The sequence below is a fragment of the Panulirus ornatus genome, chromosome 58 (assembly GCF_036320965.1).
Source record: "Panulirus ornatus isolate Po-2019 chromosome 58, ASM3632096v1, whole genome shotgun sequence".
Taxonomy (NCBI): Eukaryota; Metazoa; Arthropoda; class Malacostraca; order Decapoda; family Palinuridae; genus Panulirus; species Panulirus ornatus.
In genome coordinates, this window is record NC_092281.1 from 12,782,983 (window position 1) to 12,798,092 (window position 15,110).

The window sequence follows — 15,110 nt, forward strand, 5'->3', positions numbered from 1 at the left end:
TTCCCAAAGTAGAAGAATAATCTCAAAATGTTTCTGTCTGTGATACATAAGTAAATATTTGTTCAATAGTGAACTCTCCTGTGTTTATGTTCATCTCAAAATGTAAACAAATGGAATCGGCTGTTTGGCCCAGACCTGTCGTGCTGTTGACCTTGATGGGTTGGTATTATTGGGGCCAGACCTGAGAAGGATGGCCCTGTATGATGGATACTGTTGTGGCCAAGCCTGGGGAAGTGGTGGTCCTGCAGGGTAGGTACTATTGTGGCCAGGCCTGGGGAAATGATAACCCTGCAGGGTAGGTACTGATGTGGCCAGACCTGGGGAATGGTAACCCTACAGGGTAGGTACTATTGTGGCCAGACCTGGGAAAGGGGTATCACTGCAGGGTTGTTACTACTGTGGCTGTGGCCATACCTGGGGAAGTGGTGGCCCTGCAGGTTAGGTACTAGTTTAGCTAGATCTGAAGTGGTGGCCCTGTAAAGGTAGGTACTTGTGGCTTAACCCTGAGAACTCGTGGCGATGCGGGATAGGAACTGTTGTGGCCAGATCTGCAAAGGTGGTTGCCATGCACGATGGCTTCCGTTGTGGCCAGACCTGGGGAAGTGTTGACCATGAAGCATAGGAACTGTTTAGCAAACCCAGGAAGTGGTGGCTCTGGAGGATAGGAATTGTTTCTGCTAACCTTATCTGCTCAGGGTAGGTTAGGTTTTTTCTAATGTTAAGCAAATGAAATATGTCAATTTTTTTGAATAATGATGCTTCGAAATTATGATGTATCGGAATATCTGTATCATGAGTCTCCTTTTGCAAGTTTGCTAAGTATGTTTTCTTTCCTTGGTGTGACTGTTCAACAGATTGCTTTCAAGATGACGAGTGCCATCGAAGTGGTTGTGGATAACAGTCCTGGGTTAATCATATTTTTCTTAGATTCTCTCTTGTGGGGTTTCCTTGGGGGGGGGGGGCAAACATGGCCAGGTTATGTTAAGGTATGCAAGGCTTGGAGGCCAGAAGGAGTGAGCCTCCCAGTCATTGATGAAGTAAAGTTATTTGGTTCGACTGTTAACACCCTATTTTTCCTGTACTTCATAGCTCTCCTTACTTTTTATGTCATTATGTGTGGATTAATGAACTTTTCTTAAAGAAGAATAGTTGTTGCAGTCAGTGAATTTTTTGAGTTATTTTGGTTGGAAATTTGAGGTAATATCAGGAAGTAATTCTTCCCAGTGGACTATTTCTATGAGAATTAAGAACATTGTTTTTGTCTTGCAGTTTAGGTTTTATATCATTGAGGTGTTATAAGTTTAATATTTTTGAGGACCATAAAAAAAATTCTTTTTGACCTTTTATGTTATAGTCAGGATTTTTTTTAGCATGTATATGTATATTTTTTTATCATACTTTGTCGCTGTCTCCCGCGTTATTGAGGTAGCGCAAGGAAACAGACGAAAGAATGGCCAAACCCACCCACATACACATGTATATACATACACGTCCACACACGCATGTATTCATATCTATACATCAATGTATACATATATGTACAGACATATACATATATACACATGTACATAATTCATACTGTCTGCCCTTATTCATTCCCGTCGCCACCCCACCACACATGAAATGAAAAACCCCCTCCCCCTGCATGTGCAGGAGATAGTGCGCACTAGGAAAGACAACAAAGGCCACATTCGTTCACACTCAGTCTCTAGCTGTCATGTATAATGCACCGAAACCACAGCTCCCTTTCCACATCCAGGCCCCACAGAACTTTCCATGGTTTACCCCAGATGCTTCACATGCCCTGGTTCAATCCATTGACAGCACGTCAGCCACAGTATACCACATCGTTCCAATTCACTCTATTCTTTACATACCTTTCACCCTCCTGTATGTTCAGGCCCTGATCGTTCAAAATCTTTTTCACTCCATCCTTCCACCTCCAATTTGGTCTCCCACTTCTCCTCATTCCCTCCACCTCTGACACATATATCCTCTTTTTCAATCTTTCCTCACTCTTTCTCTCCATGTGACCAAACCATTTCAATACACCCTCTTCTGCTCTCTCAACCACACTCTTTTTATTACCACATATCACTCTTACCCTTTCATTGCTTACTCGATCAAACCACCTCACATCACATATTGTCCTCAAACATCTCATTTCCGACACATCCACCTTCCTGTGCACAACCCTATCTATAGCCCATGCCTCATTACCATATAACATTGTTGGAACCACTATACCTTCCAACATACCCATTTTCGCTTAATTGCTGTTTGCCATGTCAGCAAGGTAGCACCAGGAAACAGACAAAGAATGGCCCATCCACTCTTATGCACATATATATACATAAATGCCCATACATGCACATATACATACTATACATATCAACATATACATACATATACATACACATATACAGACATATATATATATTTACACGTGTACATATACTTGCTTGTCTTCATCCATTCCTGTTGCTACCCTGCCACACAGGAAATAGCATTGCCACCTTCCACTTCAGTGAGGAGGTAAATACATTACAGTATGTTGTTTTATTTCATTCTGTGTTTTATTTTGCATGTGATATGAATTTCCAGTGAAATCCAATTCTATCTTTCTATCTATCTGTGTATCTGCTGTACTTGATACAGCCTGGATATGATTTTCTTTTCCCTTGTTTCTAGTAAAAAAGGATGAAATAGTTATTATGCTGACTAGTGAAAGGGTGAAAGCATCTTCAAGTAATATTAGAGATGTTCATTTAATCAAGGTCACTATTTCAGAAAATGTAAAGCTGTACTGTAGGAAACTCAGTTGTAGGAAAAACTTTTATAGGACTGAATGCTTATATGAAGAAAATTGAAAGGAAAAGGGAATATCCCTGTTGGTAATGAATATTCAAAACCGCCAGATCAGCATCAGTTTTTGTACTGGTAACAGCTACCTTTACTTGATAGTTTAATTTTTTTTGTTGCTGTTCTTCCAGTCATCACCTTTAGTGTCTGATATATAGCATTTCCTTGCAGATCAGTGACTAGTCATCTCTCCGATTATAAGGTCATTATTCAGCTTTGGCATTTTGCCCCTGTTTATTACTATTTGCTCAGTTACCATGGACTCCTTTATCTGTGGGGTGTGCAAAAGTACTTTTCACAAGCTGGAGGAATTTGCTGAACACAAACAGACTCATGGTAAGATGATATGATAACTTAAAGCATGACATAGATTTATTGATACATTTTCTTCTTCATAAAGTACTTCTATGAATATCTGTCTTTCTGCGTTATCCATTTTCCTTAGAACAAGAGAGTGATTAATGCAGATCGTACTTGTTGTACCATTTATTCCAATGATAATGTGTTTTTTGCCTTTGATTTCTGTGTGCCCAGATATATTCACCCAGCTACATATATGCTAAGAAAATCCATATCTGCCACCATTTTATGATGTAACTGCAGGTTCATATGCCATTAGCATACAGTGGTTCAAGTCATACTACTTCATTCAACAAATATTTCAGTAGTAGTTAGTTGATGTATTTACCTGTCATTACCCTTCTTGATCTTCAGCTTTGCCGTTGTTGATACATGGAGCTATGTATATTCCCTGTTTTTCGTATATAGTACATCTTAGCTGATCCCTTTGTGATTAGTGTATCATCCCCATGCAATATCATTCCAAATTTCAGCCCTCTTAAGCAGTTTTAATTCTATGCCAAGATGCTAAAATAGGTAATCATTGCCATTATAATTATCGATGGGTAATCATGTGTGGCACCCTTAATAATCGATTTTTCAAGAAATAGTTTCACAAGTGTAATTATTTAATGCTAGAAATGAGAAATTTATGGGGGGAAATGCTTAGAACGATTTTTTCATACAAGTTCACCTTTTCCTATATTAGTGAGTTAACACCAGGAACAAAGAAATGGCCTCATTTATTCACAACCTTGCTCTACCTTTCATGTATGATACACCAAATCCAGAGCCTTATACTCATAACCATGCCCCACAAGATCTTTCTGTGATTTCCCCCCAACCACTTCATATGCCCTTGTTCAACCCATTGATAGCAAGTCATCTCCTTTATACCACATTGTTACCATTCATGGGCCCTCTCCCATGTTCAGGCTCTGGGCCTTCAAAGCATATTTTACTCCACCTTTCACCTATTCATACGTTTATCCGTTTCTTTATTCCCTCCACTTCTGACATGCATATCTTCATATTCATCCTTTTCTCTTTCATCCTTTCCATATACCAAACCATTTCATCACATCTTCAGATCTTCCCACTTCCACACCTCTTGTGTCTAAGCTAAGTATATTGTACATGAGCCTCTTAATGATCCTGTTTGCAAATGCAAATACTCTCTTGCCCTATTGTTTCTTATTTTATCTACCCTCCTTACACCACATATCATTCTCAGACATTTTATTTTCAACTTGATCACCCTTTTCCTTACATTTTTCTCTATGGCCTATTCCTTGTATCCTTACTGCACCAGTGGGACTATTATCTCCATTGTTGCTCGTAAAGACAGTGACATTTATGGACCTCCTTGGTGATGCAGCTAGTATTACTGACCATTGCATAAGCATGGACCACCTGGGAACAAACCCACATAGGTTTAGATCTTGGTTGCAGCAGCTGGTCCTCAGTCCACTCAGCTGTTCATCCTCCCAAAGGGATTGATTGTGGTAGTCTAAGAGTAGTTTACTGGATATGTCAACTATCAAATGTGTAAGGGCATTAGGGTATATTGATTTATAGTGTATCACATGGTGATTGTGTGGTTCATGCTTGACTCAAAAGGCTGACTTTTTGTTTCACTCAAACTCATTTTATTTCATGTAAGTTTTTATGATTTACTTATGGTGTGTTTTGATATTTACAGTATATGATTTGAAAGAAAATAGCTCAACCCAGTAGATTGCTTTATCCTGAATGAGTTAACTCTTTATATATAAGTGAAATGAATGCCTTTTGTTTATGCAAATAAGAATTTGAGTTATCTCTGTTAATACTTAGTGTTCATGCTCGTTTGTTATAACATAAAAAAATGCTTAGCGCATATAACATAAATTCTTTTTCAGGATTTCAAACTTTGCTGAAGCATGCAACATCTCAGAAGGACACAGAGACATTACTGGGGTCTGAGGCCTCTTGCTCTGAAGTTCAGCTGCCAGTGTTCTGTCCTTCAGTGTCACAGATGGGTACTGCATCATTAAGAAGTCCATCATCATCTATTGCATGTCTTCCTTCATTTTCCATGGCACCCAATGATTGTGTCACCAGTTCTATTTCACTATGTAATCTTCCAGTCAGTTCACCAGCATCATTCAGTTTGTATGTTGGTAATTCTTCACATATTCAGACTTCAGCCATGAATTCTACAAAGCTAATGCAGTATGTCCCAGAATTATCAGAGGACCCCAAATTAGCACCAGTTACTGAGACTTCCAGTTCTTCACATTCTTTATGTTATACATTGGAATCATCTGCATCAACAGCTACATCTCTGGGTGTTTCAGAAGTGTGTTTTCAGACTGTCACATCAGGCACCAATACCACCTCATCAGTAGAATCCAAATGTGCAGGAAAAATGCCTATTCCTGCCATCTTCTCTGTGCAGTCTTCTAATTCTCCTGTGCCAACTGCCTCTGCTCTTCCTCCTTATTCTGTAGCCCAGATTTCCAATACTGAAACAAGTAATCAAGAACAAGTTAGATTGGTCCGCCATTCTGAAATTTTAAGACAAAATATGTCTGAGAATGAATTGAAGGACATTATTCTTATTGAAATATCTGCTGCTAAAGAAAAAAATTGTGAATTGATTACGAAAGTTAATGTGGCTCACTGTGAACTAACAGAGGGTACAGCTGCTAGAACTGCCTCAGAAGCTAATGGTCTTAGAGATTCTCAGTGTGAAATAAGAAATAGAGCATCTCGGCTACAAAGAATGGAAAGGGAAGTAACTTGCATGATTAGTGAGTTAAATGAACAAGATTGTACTGCAACCCAAGAATGTCTCTCAGATCAGTACACAGATGCATTTGCAAGCACCATTACTTCATCTAATCTTTCAGTTGTAATGAATGGCATTAAAGAACATTCCATGGAAGCAAATGGATCTTCCCACTGTCTGACAGGAAAATGTCAGAATAATGTAGTAGGAGGGAAAAGAGAGGGAAGTGACAGAGATAGAAGTAACCATGGTCATGTTTATGTCACAGAGGGACTTCTTCCACATAAACAGAAAGCTCTTAATATGGATAATTTGGTTTCCAAGGGTTCTGATCAGTCTTCCATAATGAATAATAGACACAATATGCATGCTGATACGCATGCTAATACAAATGTTACCAGTGAGATCACTGCAGAAAAACTGTATTTCAGTGAAGGCAATAATGTACTCTCTACCATTTCTGTTAACAGTGATGATTCAAAATTTGGAAATCAAGCCACAGATACTTATGCCCAAAATGATTATGCAAAGTTAGTATCAAGCAGAGGTAGGAGAGTATCAATAAATGAAGGAAATGGTGAAGTGATTATGGAAGGAACTTCTGGGGATTGTGGTATGACCACTGAGGGATCAAATGAGTGGAATGGTATGGGAGCCACAACCTCCACTAATGAAACTCTTTCAAGAACTGGTGGTGATTCTGCCATAGAATTCGGTGATAGAACTGTTTCAGAAGTCACTGCAAAGACAGCTGCCAATGTTGGGAATGTTACTGCTGAGATTGTCAGAAATGCATTAGAAGATAAATCAGAAGCCGAGTTTGATGATAGGACAGCTGTGCAAGTTGTCACTCAGACTGATGTACAAGCAAGACATGAAACAGGGACAGTTGTTATTGAAGGAAATTATAATGGAGTTGAAAACAGCTTTTGTTTAGAATCAGATGAAACTACCACAAAGATTGTTAACAAAGTTCTGTCTGCAGCAAATAACAAAAGGGATGGGGAATGTAATATCAGGTCTGACTCTAAGAATCAGACCGATATTACCATTGGAGACAACAATGAGGCCTCTGCAGAACATATTGATGGGCCTACTTCAGAGACTAGTATTCGTGTAGTTGCACAAGCTGACTGTGAAACTTCTTTGTTAAATGATGATGGGATAGATTTAGTAAACAGCAGCGGACTTGTATCTGGAACTAGTGATGTATCAGATTTAGCTTGTGCCTCTGCTCCTGGCCTTTACACATTACTTCTAAATGCTGACAATACTTTCACCTTAGTTGCTGGAGGTAAGTTCATTTCCTTTTTTGTTTGACATATATCAGTTACATATTTTGTGACTGGGTAAAGGTTAGAAATGTTATATAATTTATCCACTTTGAAATAGACTGAATTTCATACTCTGCATTATCTTCAACCATAGAATTTTGACTTGATGCAAAGTGCCTTTGTATTTTCTTGTTTATGCCTGCAGGGTATCAAGGATCTTCATCTTCACAGAGCAGTCAGGTATATGTCTGTCGTCATTGTAAGAAATTTGCCTTGTCACAGGTTGAGGTCTTAAATCATGTCTCTACCTGTCACCCTGAGGACTTGGATAATGTTAATCAGTGTGTATTGGAATTTAGTGCACTGCCATCTTCCTATAGTGAGACCAGTGATATTCTAAATGATACAGATCAGATATTTCGCAATGGAGTAACCCTCAACATGGAGACTGCTTCTCGAGGATCAAGTAACAGCTTGGTGGCTGAGGGATGTGGAAGTTCCCAGACAGTCCAAGAAGAAGGCTGTGATAAATTAGAAATGCACAAAAGAACTATAAGGAGAAAGTTGGGTAGACCAAGAAAGCAAGACATGGTCAATACTGAAGACCAAAATAAAGAGCCAAAAGAGAATAAAAGATTTAAAATGGAGGGGCATAACATTGTTTGCCTTGATTGTAGAAAAATATTCTTGAAGCAGCGACAGTTTGACAAGCATAGATGTCGCATGTGGCAGCTCAGCCTTGAGCAGTTAAGTTGTGCACAGGTGAACAGTCACATAGTTCCTCAGATATCAGAGGGGAAAATGCAAGAATGTTTTTCAGTTGGAGAGAGTAATAGAGACATGAACTTTGATTTGCCCCATGAAAATCTGTTTGAGGGAGAGTTAGAAGAGGAGTGGAAGGGAAATAGAATTTACACAGCCAAAGTTAAAATCAAGCATAGTGAAGGGGAAAGAAGAAAACGGGGAAGACCGCCAAAAGTTGACACATTGACATTTGGTGTTGGGTTAGTTACTACTTTTATTACTTTGTAATGCATGTTGTGGTTTAAGCAGTTTGTTTTGTCCTAAACTAATTACATAGTGTATCTGGAATTTAGTGTTTCAGCTTGATTAGAAATATCCTCTTGTATTTTGATGATTGAGTTTCTTAGGCAAATTGCAGATATCACTGATGGCAGTATTTAGGTGCTTATTTACTTTGCATAACATTCTTTTCACTTGCATGTGTTGATGTCTTTGTGAATGAGTGATTGCCATGACCTCACCTAAAAGTATTTGTCTGACTCTGTCTTATACTGTGCCTCTTTTGTGCTTCAGAGTTAAACCAAAGGTACATAATTTCTTAGTTTTTGTCCAGCACTGCATTGGGCTGCATAGGCTGCATAGTGAGAAACCTGATAAATGAAAATATAAAGACCACAAAATCATACTAAGCCAAAGAGGATGTTAGTAAGATATGAAGTTAATTGAGGGCTAAAAGGGGTGTTGCTTATGAAGTTTGCTTAGACATTAAAAATCAGTGCAGCTCAGAAAATAAGATATTGAGTAATTGGCTTAACCGTTGAGTTAAGAAAATTAGTGGGTAATATTATTATATGATTGGGGGGTTATTCATTCACTGTCGCAGCCTCATTTAGTATGTTGACTTGCAGTGTGTGGGATCAGTCATGGAAGATGCCAGATAGTTAGAAGTGAATTGTTTAACGATTCATGATATTCATTATAAGAGTTGTTGGTAGGAAGTAATCATGTAAGATATCATAATGATACTTAGTCTGTTTTACACTACAGGTCTAACGAAGGTCAGTCTGAAGAACAAGTTGAGGCTGAAGATGAAAGGGATAAATATAGCCGTAATGGAGATGTAAACTCTTGGCAAGGTCACAGAACACTTCAAAAAACTGTTACTAGTCCTTTGATATCTAGCATAGATACTGACTCCACAGGGTTACCAAGGGCAAGTGCTGAACTGCCCTTGCTGCAATCAATCCCTACTTTGCCACTTTTCTCCAACCCAAAACAGCAGGAGCGGCTTCACAAATGGATAGCCCAGATTGACTTAAGCTTTGTGGACAGTATTATTAACAAGATTTATCCAGGTGGAAAGACACCAGAGAAACAAAGTGTGGCTATGTATGTGTGTCAAGAGTGTAAGGTCCTGTTTCGGACATTATTATCATGCCGACGGCATTGTGCTAAGCACATGTCCAAAAAAGCATTCACTTGTCCTGATTGTGACTTTGCCACTACAAATGTTGGTGCCCTTTACTCCCATTATCGTAATCACACACAAAACCTGTATGCCTGTGATAAGTGTGACTTCAGAGCTCGTATTAAGGCACACTATAGGGATCATTTAGAAACACACAATCCAAGTAGGCACATTTGTCGATTATGTCAAAGACCATACAGTACCTCAAATTCTCTAAGAAGTCACATATACCTAAATCATCGGAATGAAGAGGGTATGAAATATATATGGAGCTTGCGGAGAAAGAATCAGGCACAAAATAAACAAGATTTTGTATTTCAGTGCCCGATCTGCAATAGATTATTTAATGATCAGTTGTTGGCCAATAAACACCTAGCCAGTCATAGTTCACACATTCCCAAAGCAGCTGTTAAGTGTGAGGTGTGTCGCATAGAGCTTTTACATCGTGCAACACTTAAAAGACATTTTCAGAAACACAAAGTCATATATATATGCTGTGTTTGCTTTGAGCCACAGATTACTGCTAGCGGTCTCCGCAGACACTTGAGGGAAGGTTCTTGCAGTTCCTCTCAAGGGGATACCTTCAAACTGTCATTTTTATATTCATACACTTTACCAGAAACATTTCCTAGTCTCTTTTCAAATAAAAGACTTGGACTTGGACCTTCTTTTTTAGAGCTGATAAAGCACCAGGATGGTTACAAATTACCAGTTTCCAAAGTATCCAGTAATCTCTTGAAACAGATGCAGGATACTGGTTACAGACAAATCTATGAACTTCTACAAGATGGACATTCAGAAGCACCAGATACAAATATGACTTCAGAGACGTCTGAAGAAATTATGAAAATTGTTGTTGATACAAGATATATTGGAGAGAAAGAACAGGTGAGCTATATTTATTTTATCAGTACTGTGTCAGTTACATCAGTATGAGTATTTAGTTTTATCAAGCTTAACATAGAGGTTATATCATGAAAGGAAGAAAGAAAAAAATTACAAAAGACCCTGGTTGTTTGTGTGTCACTGTCTATATAAGATACACCAGCTCCCGAAGAGATGTTTTGTCTTCATTTCTCCTTTCTTGACTCTGAATTATCTTCCATGCAAATAGTACTTTCATGAACATACTCTGTCACTTTCTGCCTGTGGGTGCATGTAATTACTTATTGGTACTGTATAGGAAGGAAGTTTTACCCTCATGGGGCCTCATCTCTTAAACATTTTCTAATGTCATAATCTTAAATTTACGTATGCTGTGTGCATTGATTATGTCCTTAATCATCTTATTTCATTCATCCATTACTCTTATGATATATAAGTACTTTACATATTTTTGAACAAATTTCTTGTTTGTATTTCAAGTTATGTCCACTGGTTCCTCTGTCCTAAACATAACTGTTCACTTTCTCTGTCATTGATCTGGTTTTATTTCCCTTCAATTCACCTCTCTTGCTTTTGCTACCATCTTTGCCACCCTCCTCTGTACCTCTTTTGTTAGTGTTTTGTATTTCTTTAGGTAAGGTGACGAAACTTGAGAAACATATTCTGGTTTTGGTCTTATATAGGATGTGAACACCTTGCTAGATATTTCCTTATCCGTGTACTCTAAAGCTATTTTTTTATTTTTCATCAGACAATATGTCTTTTTTACTATTCTTCTAGTTTGGAACTTTGGCAGCAGGTTAAGGATGATGTAGAATCTCAAGACCTCGCACACATAATCCTGAAGATTTTTCCCTGCTTGATAACAATCACATTGAGGACGTCTTTCATTCAGTCTCATCACCATTATTATAAATTTGTTCAGAGTGAATTTCAACTATGGATCAGACCAACTTTGGAGTCTGTTTAGGTCCCCTTGTAAATTGATGTAGGCCTCTTGCTTTTCAATTGTAATATTTGCATTATTTATAAACATACTAAGGTAGGAGTCCATACCTTCAGGCAAGTCATTTGCTTAGATCAAGAAGAATAATGGTCCCAGAACAGAACTCTGTTGTACTCTACTGGTCATCTCGACCCATTTAGGGAAGGCTCCTGTAACGTGTCCTCTGTTCCCTCCCACAGGTATAATCTGTCCGTCAAAGTCTCTTAAGTTTTGAAAACCCTCAAGACCAAAATGACTTTTAGATTTTGGAATGTTATGAATTTTAGAAACATGAGCACACAAGTTACTGAATACATTCTAACTTAACAGGAAGTTTTATATGTCGGTTTTCAGTATTTTTAATATTGAATGTAAATATTTACCTTATATAACATTTTGTAAACAGTTAATGAAATTATTATAAAGAATTTAACCAAATCCTTTCTTCTTTCAACTTTTTACATAAATGTTGCCCAGAAACAGGTACACCTCTGCAAAACAAGCCTATCAAGATCAGCTGATCTAGCTTCATGCAATTAGTTATGATTAGATTATTAGATTCATGCTCACAGAAGAATTTTAAAAGCATTTCATGCTACCTCTTAATATCATGTACGGGTAATGACCATGTTAACAACACTTAGAATCAGTCATGCAACACATCGACACTCCCTTATTCACTTACTTTAATATCTCCAGTTTTTTCATAGTGATAGTGCATTATGCTTCCTATTTGCAAATCTACACTTATCATTGTCACTCATATGTTTTCTTGATATGATTTTTAGGGAAGAATTTATGAAAATATAACTCAGATATCTGAGAAAGCTGAGAACCTTACTACCACACTTGCAGACAGCAGAACAATGGAAGCACATCACAAACAGAGCAGGTTGCTTTAGAAACTCATAACCCAAGAGGTTATGGTTAATAGAAATTTGGAGTTTCAAATCTTGACCTCTATGTCCTTTAAGATCACATGGCAGATGATACTAAAGTTTATAATGTACAATATATTGAGAAACATGATACATCATTGCTTTTCCATTCAGCAGATGGATAATGACATTGACTGGGGTTGTTTCCCGGGTAGAGCTATTAGTTCCTCCCCTCCATTTTTTTATGATCAGTGTAGTTTATACCAAAAAGGCCATTTCCTTCATCCAGTGCAGGGACATAAATGCAAAGGTTTAAGAATATTTGGTTATTGAGTAATTAATACATTGTAATGACAAGAACTCGGCTGTAATTTTACAATGTTAGCTGAAGAAATATACTTTGTTTTCCGTTGTAATAAAAACAGGGTGAGGGTGTTTTAGAGGTTCTGACTTTTATAATGAGGGCAAAGAATGAGTACATGGAGTGGCAAAAAGATGAAAAATAGGTAGGCATTGTTACTCATTTTTTTAAAGATTCAAAATATAAATAAAAAGAGTTTGGTTGAGAGAGCAGAAGAGGGTGCATATGGAGCAAATGAGTGAGGAAAGGTTGACAAAGAGGATATATGTGTTAAAAGTGGAGGGAACAAGGAGAGCCAAAAGATGGAAGGATGGAGTGACAAGGACTTTGAGCAATTGGGGTGTGAACATTCAGAAGGGTGAGAGACATGCATGGAATTGAGTGAATTGGAACCATGTGGTATACTGGGGTCGACTTGCTGTCAATGGATTGAACCAGGGCATGTGAAGCGTCTGGGGTAAACCATGGAAAGTTCTGTGGGGCCTGGATGTGGAAAGGGAGCTTTGGTTTCGGTGCATTATTACATGACAGCTAGAGACTGAGTGTGAACGAATGTGGCCTTTGTTGTCTTTTCGTGGTGCTACCTCACGTACATGAGTGGGGAGGGGGTTGTTATTTCATGTGTGGCGGGGTGGCGATGGGAGTGAATAAAGGCAGACAGTACTTCATCAACATGAGAAACAGCATTTAAGTATGAGAAAGAATTCAAAGTACATGGGAAAATACAAATTATATTTTGAATGCAATGATATGGTGAGATGGCAATTTGTTCAAGTCCCAAACCATTATGTAGTTGTAATGACATTATTAGAGTGTATTTTGTATATTGTTTAAGGTTAGGAGTCTCAACTCAACTCAGTTTTGTAATTAACAACAGATTATGTCTAGGGAGCAACGCCAAGCATCACAGGAACATGAACAGGTTTACCATCAGTCACCTGATAGTGAGACAGGCCAAGGTGAGGGAGGCCATAATGCATCTGACCATTACCTTGAGACTCGGTTCCCAACGAACCAGCACCAGGACCATGAGGATCTTACAGTGGAAGAAAGTGACCAGAGGGTTGTTGTCATCAGCAATGTTGGTGAAGAGCAAACAGTGGTGGTGGAGGAAGGACAGATGGTAAGTGGTAATAAGGAAGGATGAGGAGGAGAAGGTCTGATATTAAGTGGTAATTGGGAAGATTTTGTAGGAGAGGAGTTGGTAATATAAGGTAACTGGGAAGGGTTGGGGTGAAAAGGAGTATATGATGAATGATAAATGTTAAGAGTTAGAGGATGAGGGACTTATGAATAGTAATAATTGAGAAGGATTAGGAAAGGAGGGGCACATTATAAATGATAATTGAGAAGGGATGATGGGACAGGAGCTGATTCTAACTGATAATCGGAAATGGTTAATGAGAATGATCACAAGTGATGATTCAGAGGGTTTTGTGAGAAAGAGGTAAATTTCAAGTGGTAACTGGGAAGGGATGGTTGAGAATGGACCTATAGTAAGTAATAACTGAGTAGAGTTGATAGGAGAGGAGTAGATGATCAGTGGTAATTGGGTAGAGTTGATGGGAGAGGAAGATATGGTTTGTGACAACGGAATCCTATGTAAATAGCTATTGCCAGAAGATTGTGATTAAATTGTTCTTCTACTCAGGTTGTAATGGATGAGGAACGGTTCGTCATAATACATGAAGAAAGTGAAGGAAGGCCACCTAGCAAGCTGGACAGTTTTTTAACTCATGTAACATGATACTCTAAGATGCACAACATACAACAGGCAAATAAAATGTTACTATTTTTGTTGACTTTCATCTTAGTCTGTTTACTCAAGACTCCTTTTGCTATTTTGTTTCCATTAAGTTATTTTCTATAATGAAGACATATTGCATGCCTAGTAATTATCAAATAATTATGTTGCTCTGGAACATAAAAAATTTGAAGTATATTATTATCAGCATTAGGTTCTGGTATAATTAGTAGTTTATGAATGAACAGGAGGTGCTACTGGTAATATATGAAGGAAATCAATAGAAATCTTATAAAAGAAAGTTTGTTTTGATGGCTGTTGTCTTTTTTACTTTGAGAATAATTTTAATTTCCTGACCATGGAAAATTTTTTAGTATTTCTTCATAATGTCTACTCACCATGACTTCTTGGCTTCGATCTTAATATTTATTTAATGCTGACAATGTAGAACAATGGGCTCTCTTACACTTACAAGTATTGAACTTCCAACAAACATGGATAATGCTCTGTAGAGAGGACTTTAAGGTAAGGCATCATGTAACCTGTAAAACATTACTGAAACAGATTTTTGAGGTTTTAATGACTATGAACTCAGGTTAGTGACTAAGCCAGGCCATATGAAGCAGCCATGGAAAATCATGGAAAGGTCTAATCATGGATAGGGGTTTGTGGTTTTGGTGCATTACACATGACAGCGAGAGAATGCGTGTAAGCAAGCGAGGCCTTTACTTCATCTTTTCCTGACGCTTCCTCACTAACACAGGAAACAATGAACAAGTATGAAAGAAGAGATAAAG

General features: G+C 38.0%; 1 protein-coding gene across 3 annotated transcripts; it reads left to right on the forward strand.

Moving 5' to 3' along the window:
* Positions 1–99: 99 nt before the first annotated feature.
* Positions 100–14,365, forward strand: LOC139766524 (uncharacterized). Of its 3 annotated transcripts, none has more exons than XM_071695291.1 (7): positions 100–159; positions 3,034–3,198; positions 5,103–7,268; positions 7,454–8,252; positions 9,040–10,348; positions 13,447–13,692; positions 14,221–14,365. In XM_071695291.1, the coding sequence occupies exons 2-7, from the start codon at positions 3,120–3,122 to the stop codon at positions 14,314–14,316; spliced, it is 4,695 nt and encodes a 1,564-aa protein (XP_071551392.1). In that variant the 5' UTR covers positions 100–159; positions 3,034–3,119; the 3' UTR covers positions 14,317–14,365. The 3 variants fall into 3 exon arrangements, with proteins under 3 accessions (XP_071551392.1, XP_071551391.1, XP_071551393.1); XM_071695290.1 differs by having other exon boundaries at positions 103–249; XM_071695292.1 differs by lacking the exon at positions 14,221–14,365 and having other exon boundaries at positions 103–249; positions 13,458–13,638.
* Positions 14,366–15,110: the final 745 nt, after the last annotated feature.

Coding starts and splice junctions, on each gene's coding strand:
- LOC139766524 (XM_071695291.1), top strand. CDS start 3,120: ATGGACTCCTTTATCTGTGGGGTGTGCAAAAGTACTTTTCACAAGCTG. Junction 8,253..9,039: donor ACATTGACATTTGGTGTTGG/GTTAGTTACTAC, acceptor TTTACACTACAG/GTCTAACGAAGGTCAGTCTG. Junction 10,349..13,446: donor ATATTGGAGAGAAAGAACAG/GTGAGCTATATT, acceptor AATTAACAACAG/ATTATGTCTAGGGAGCAACG.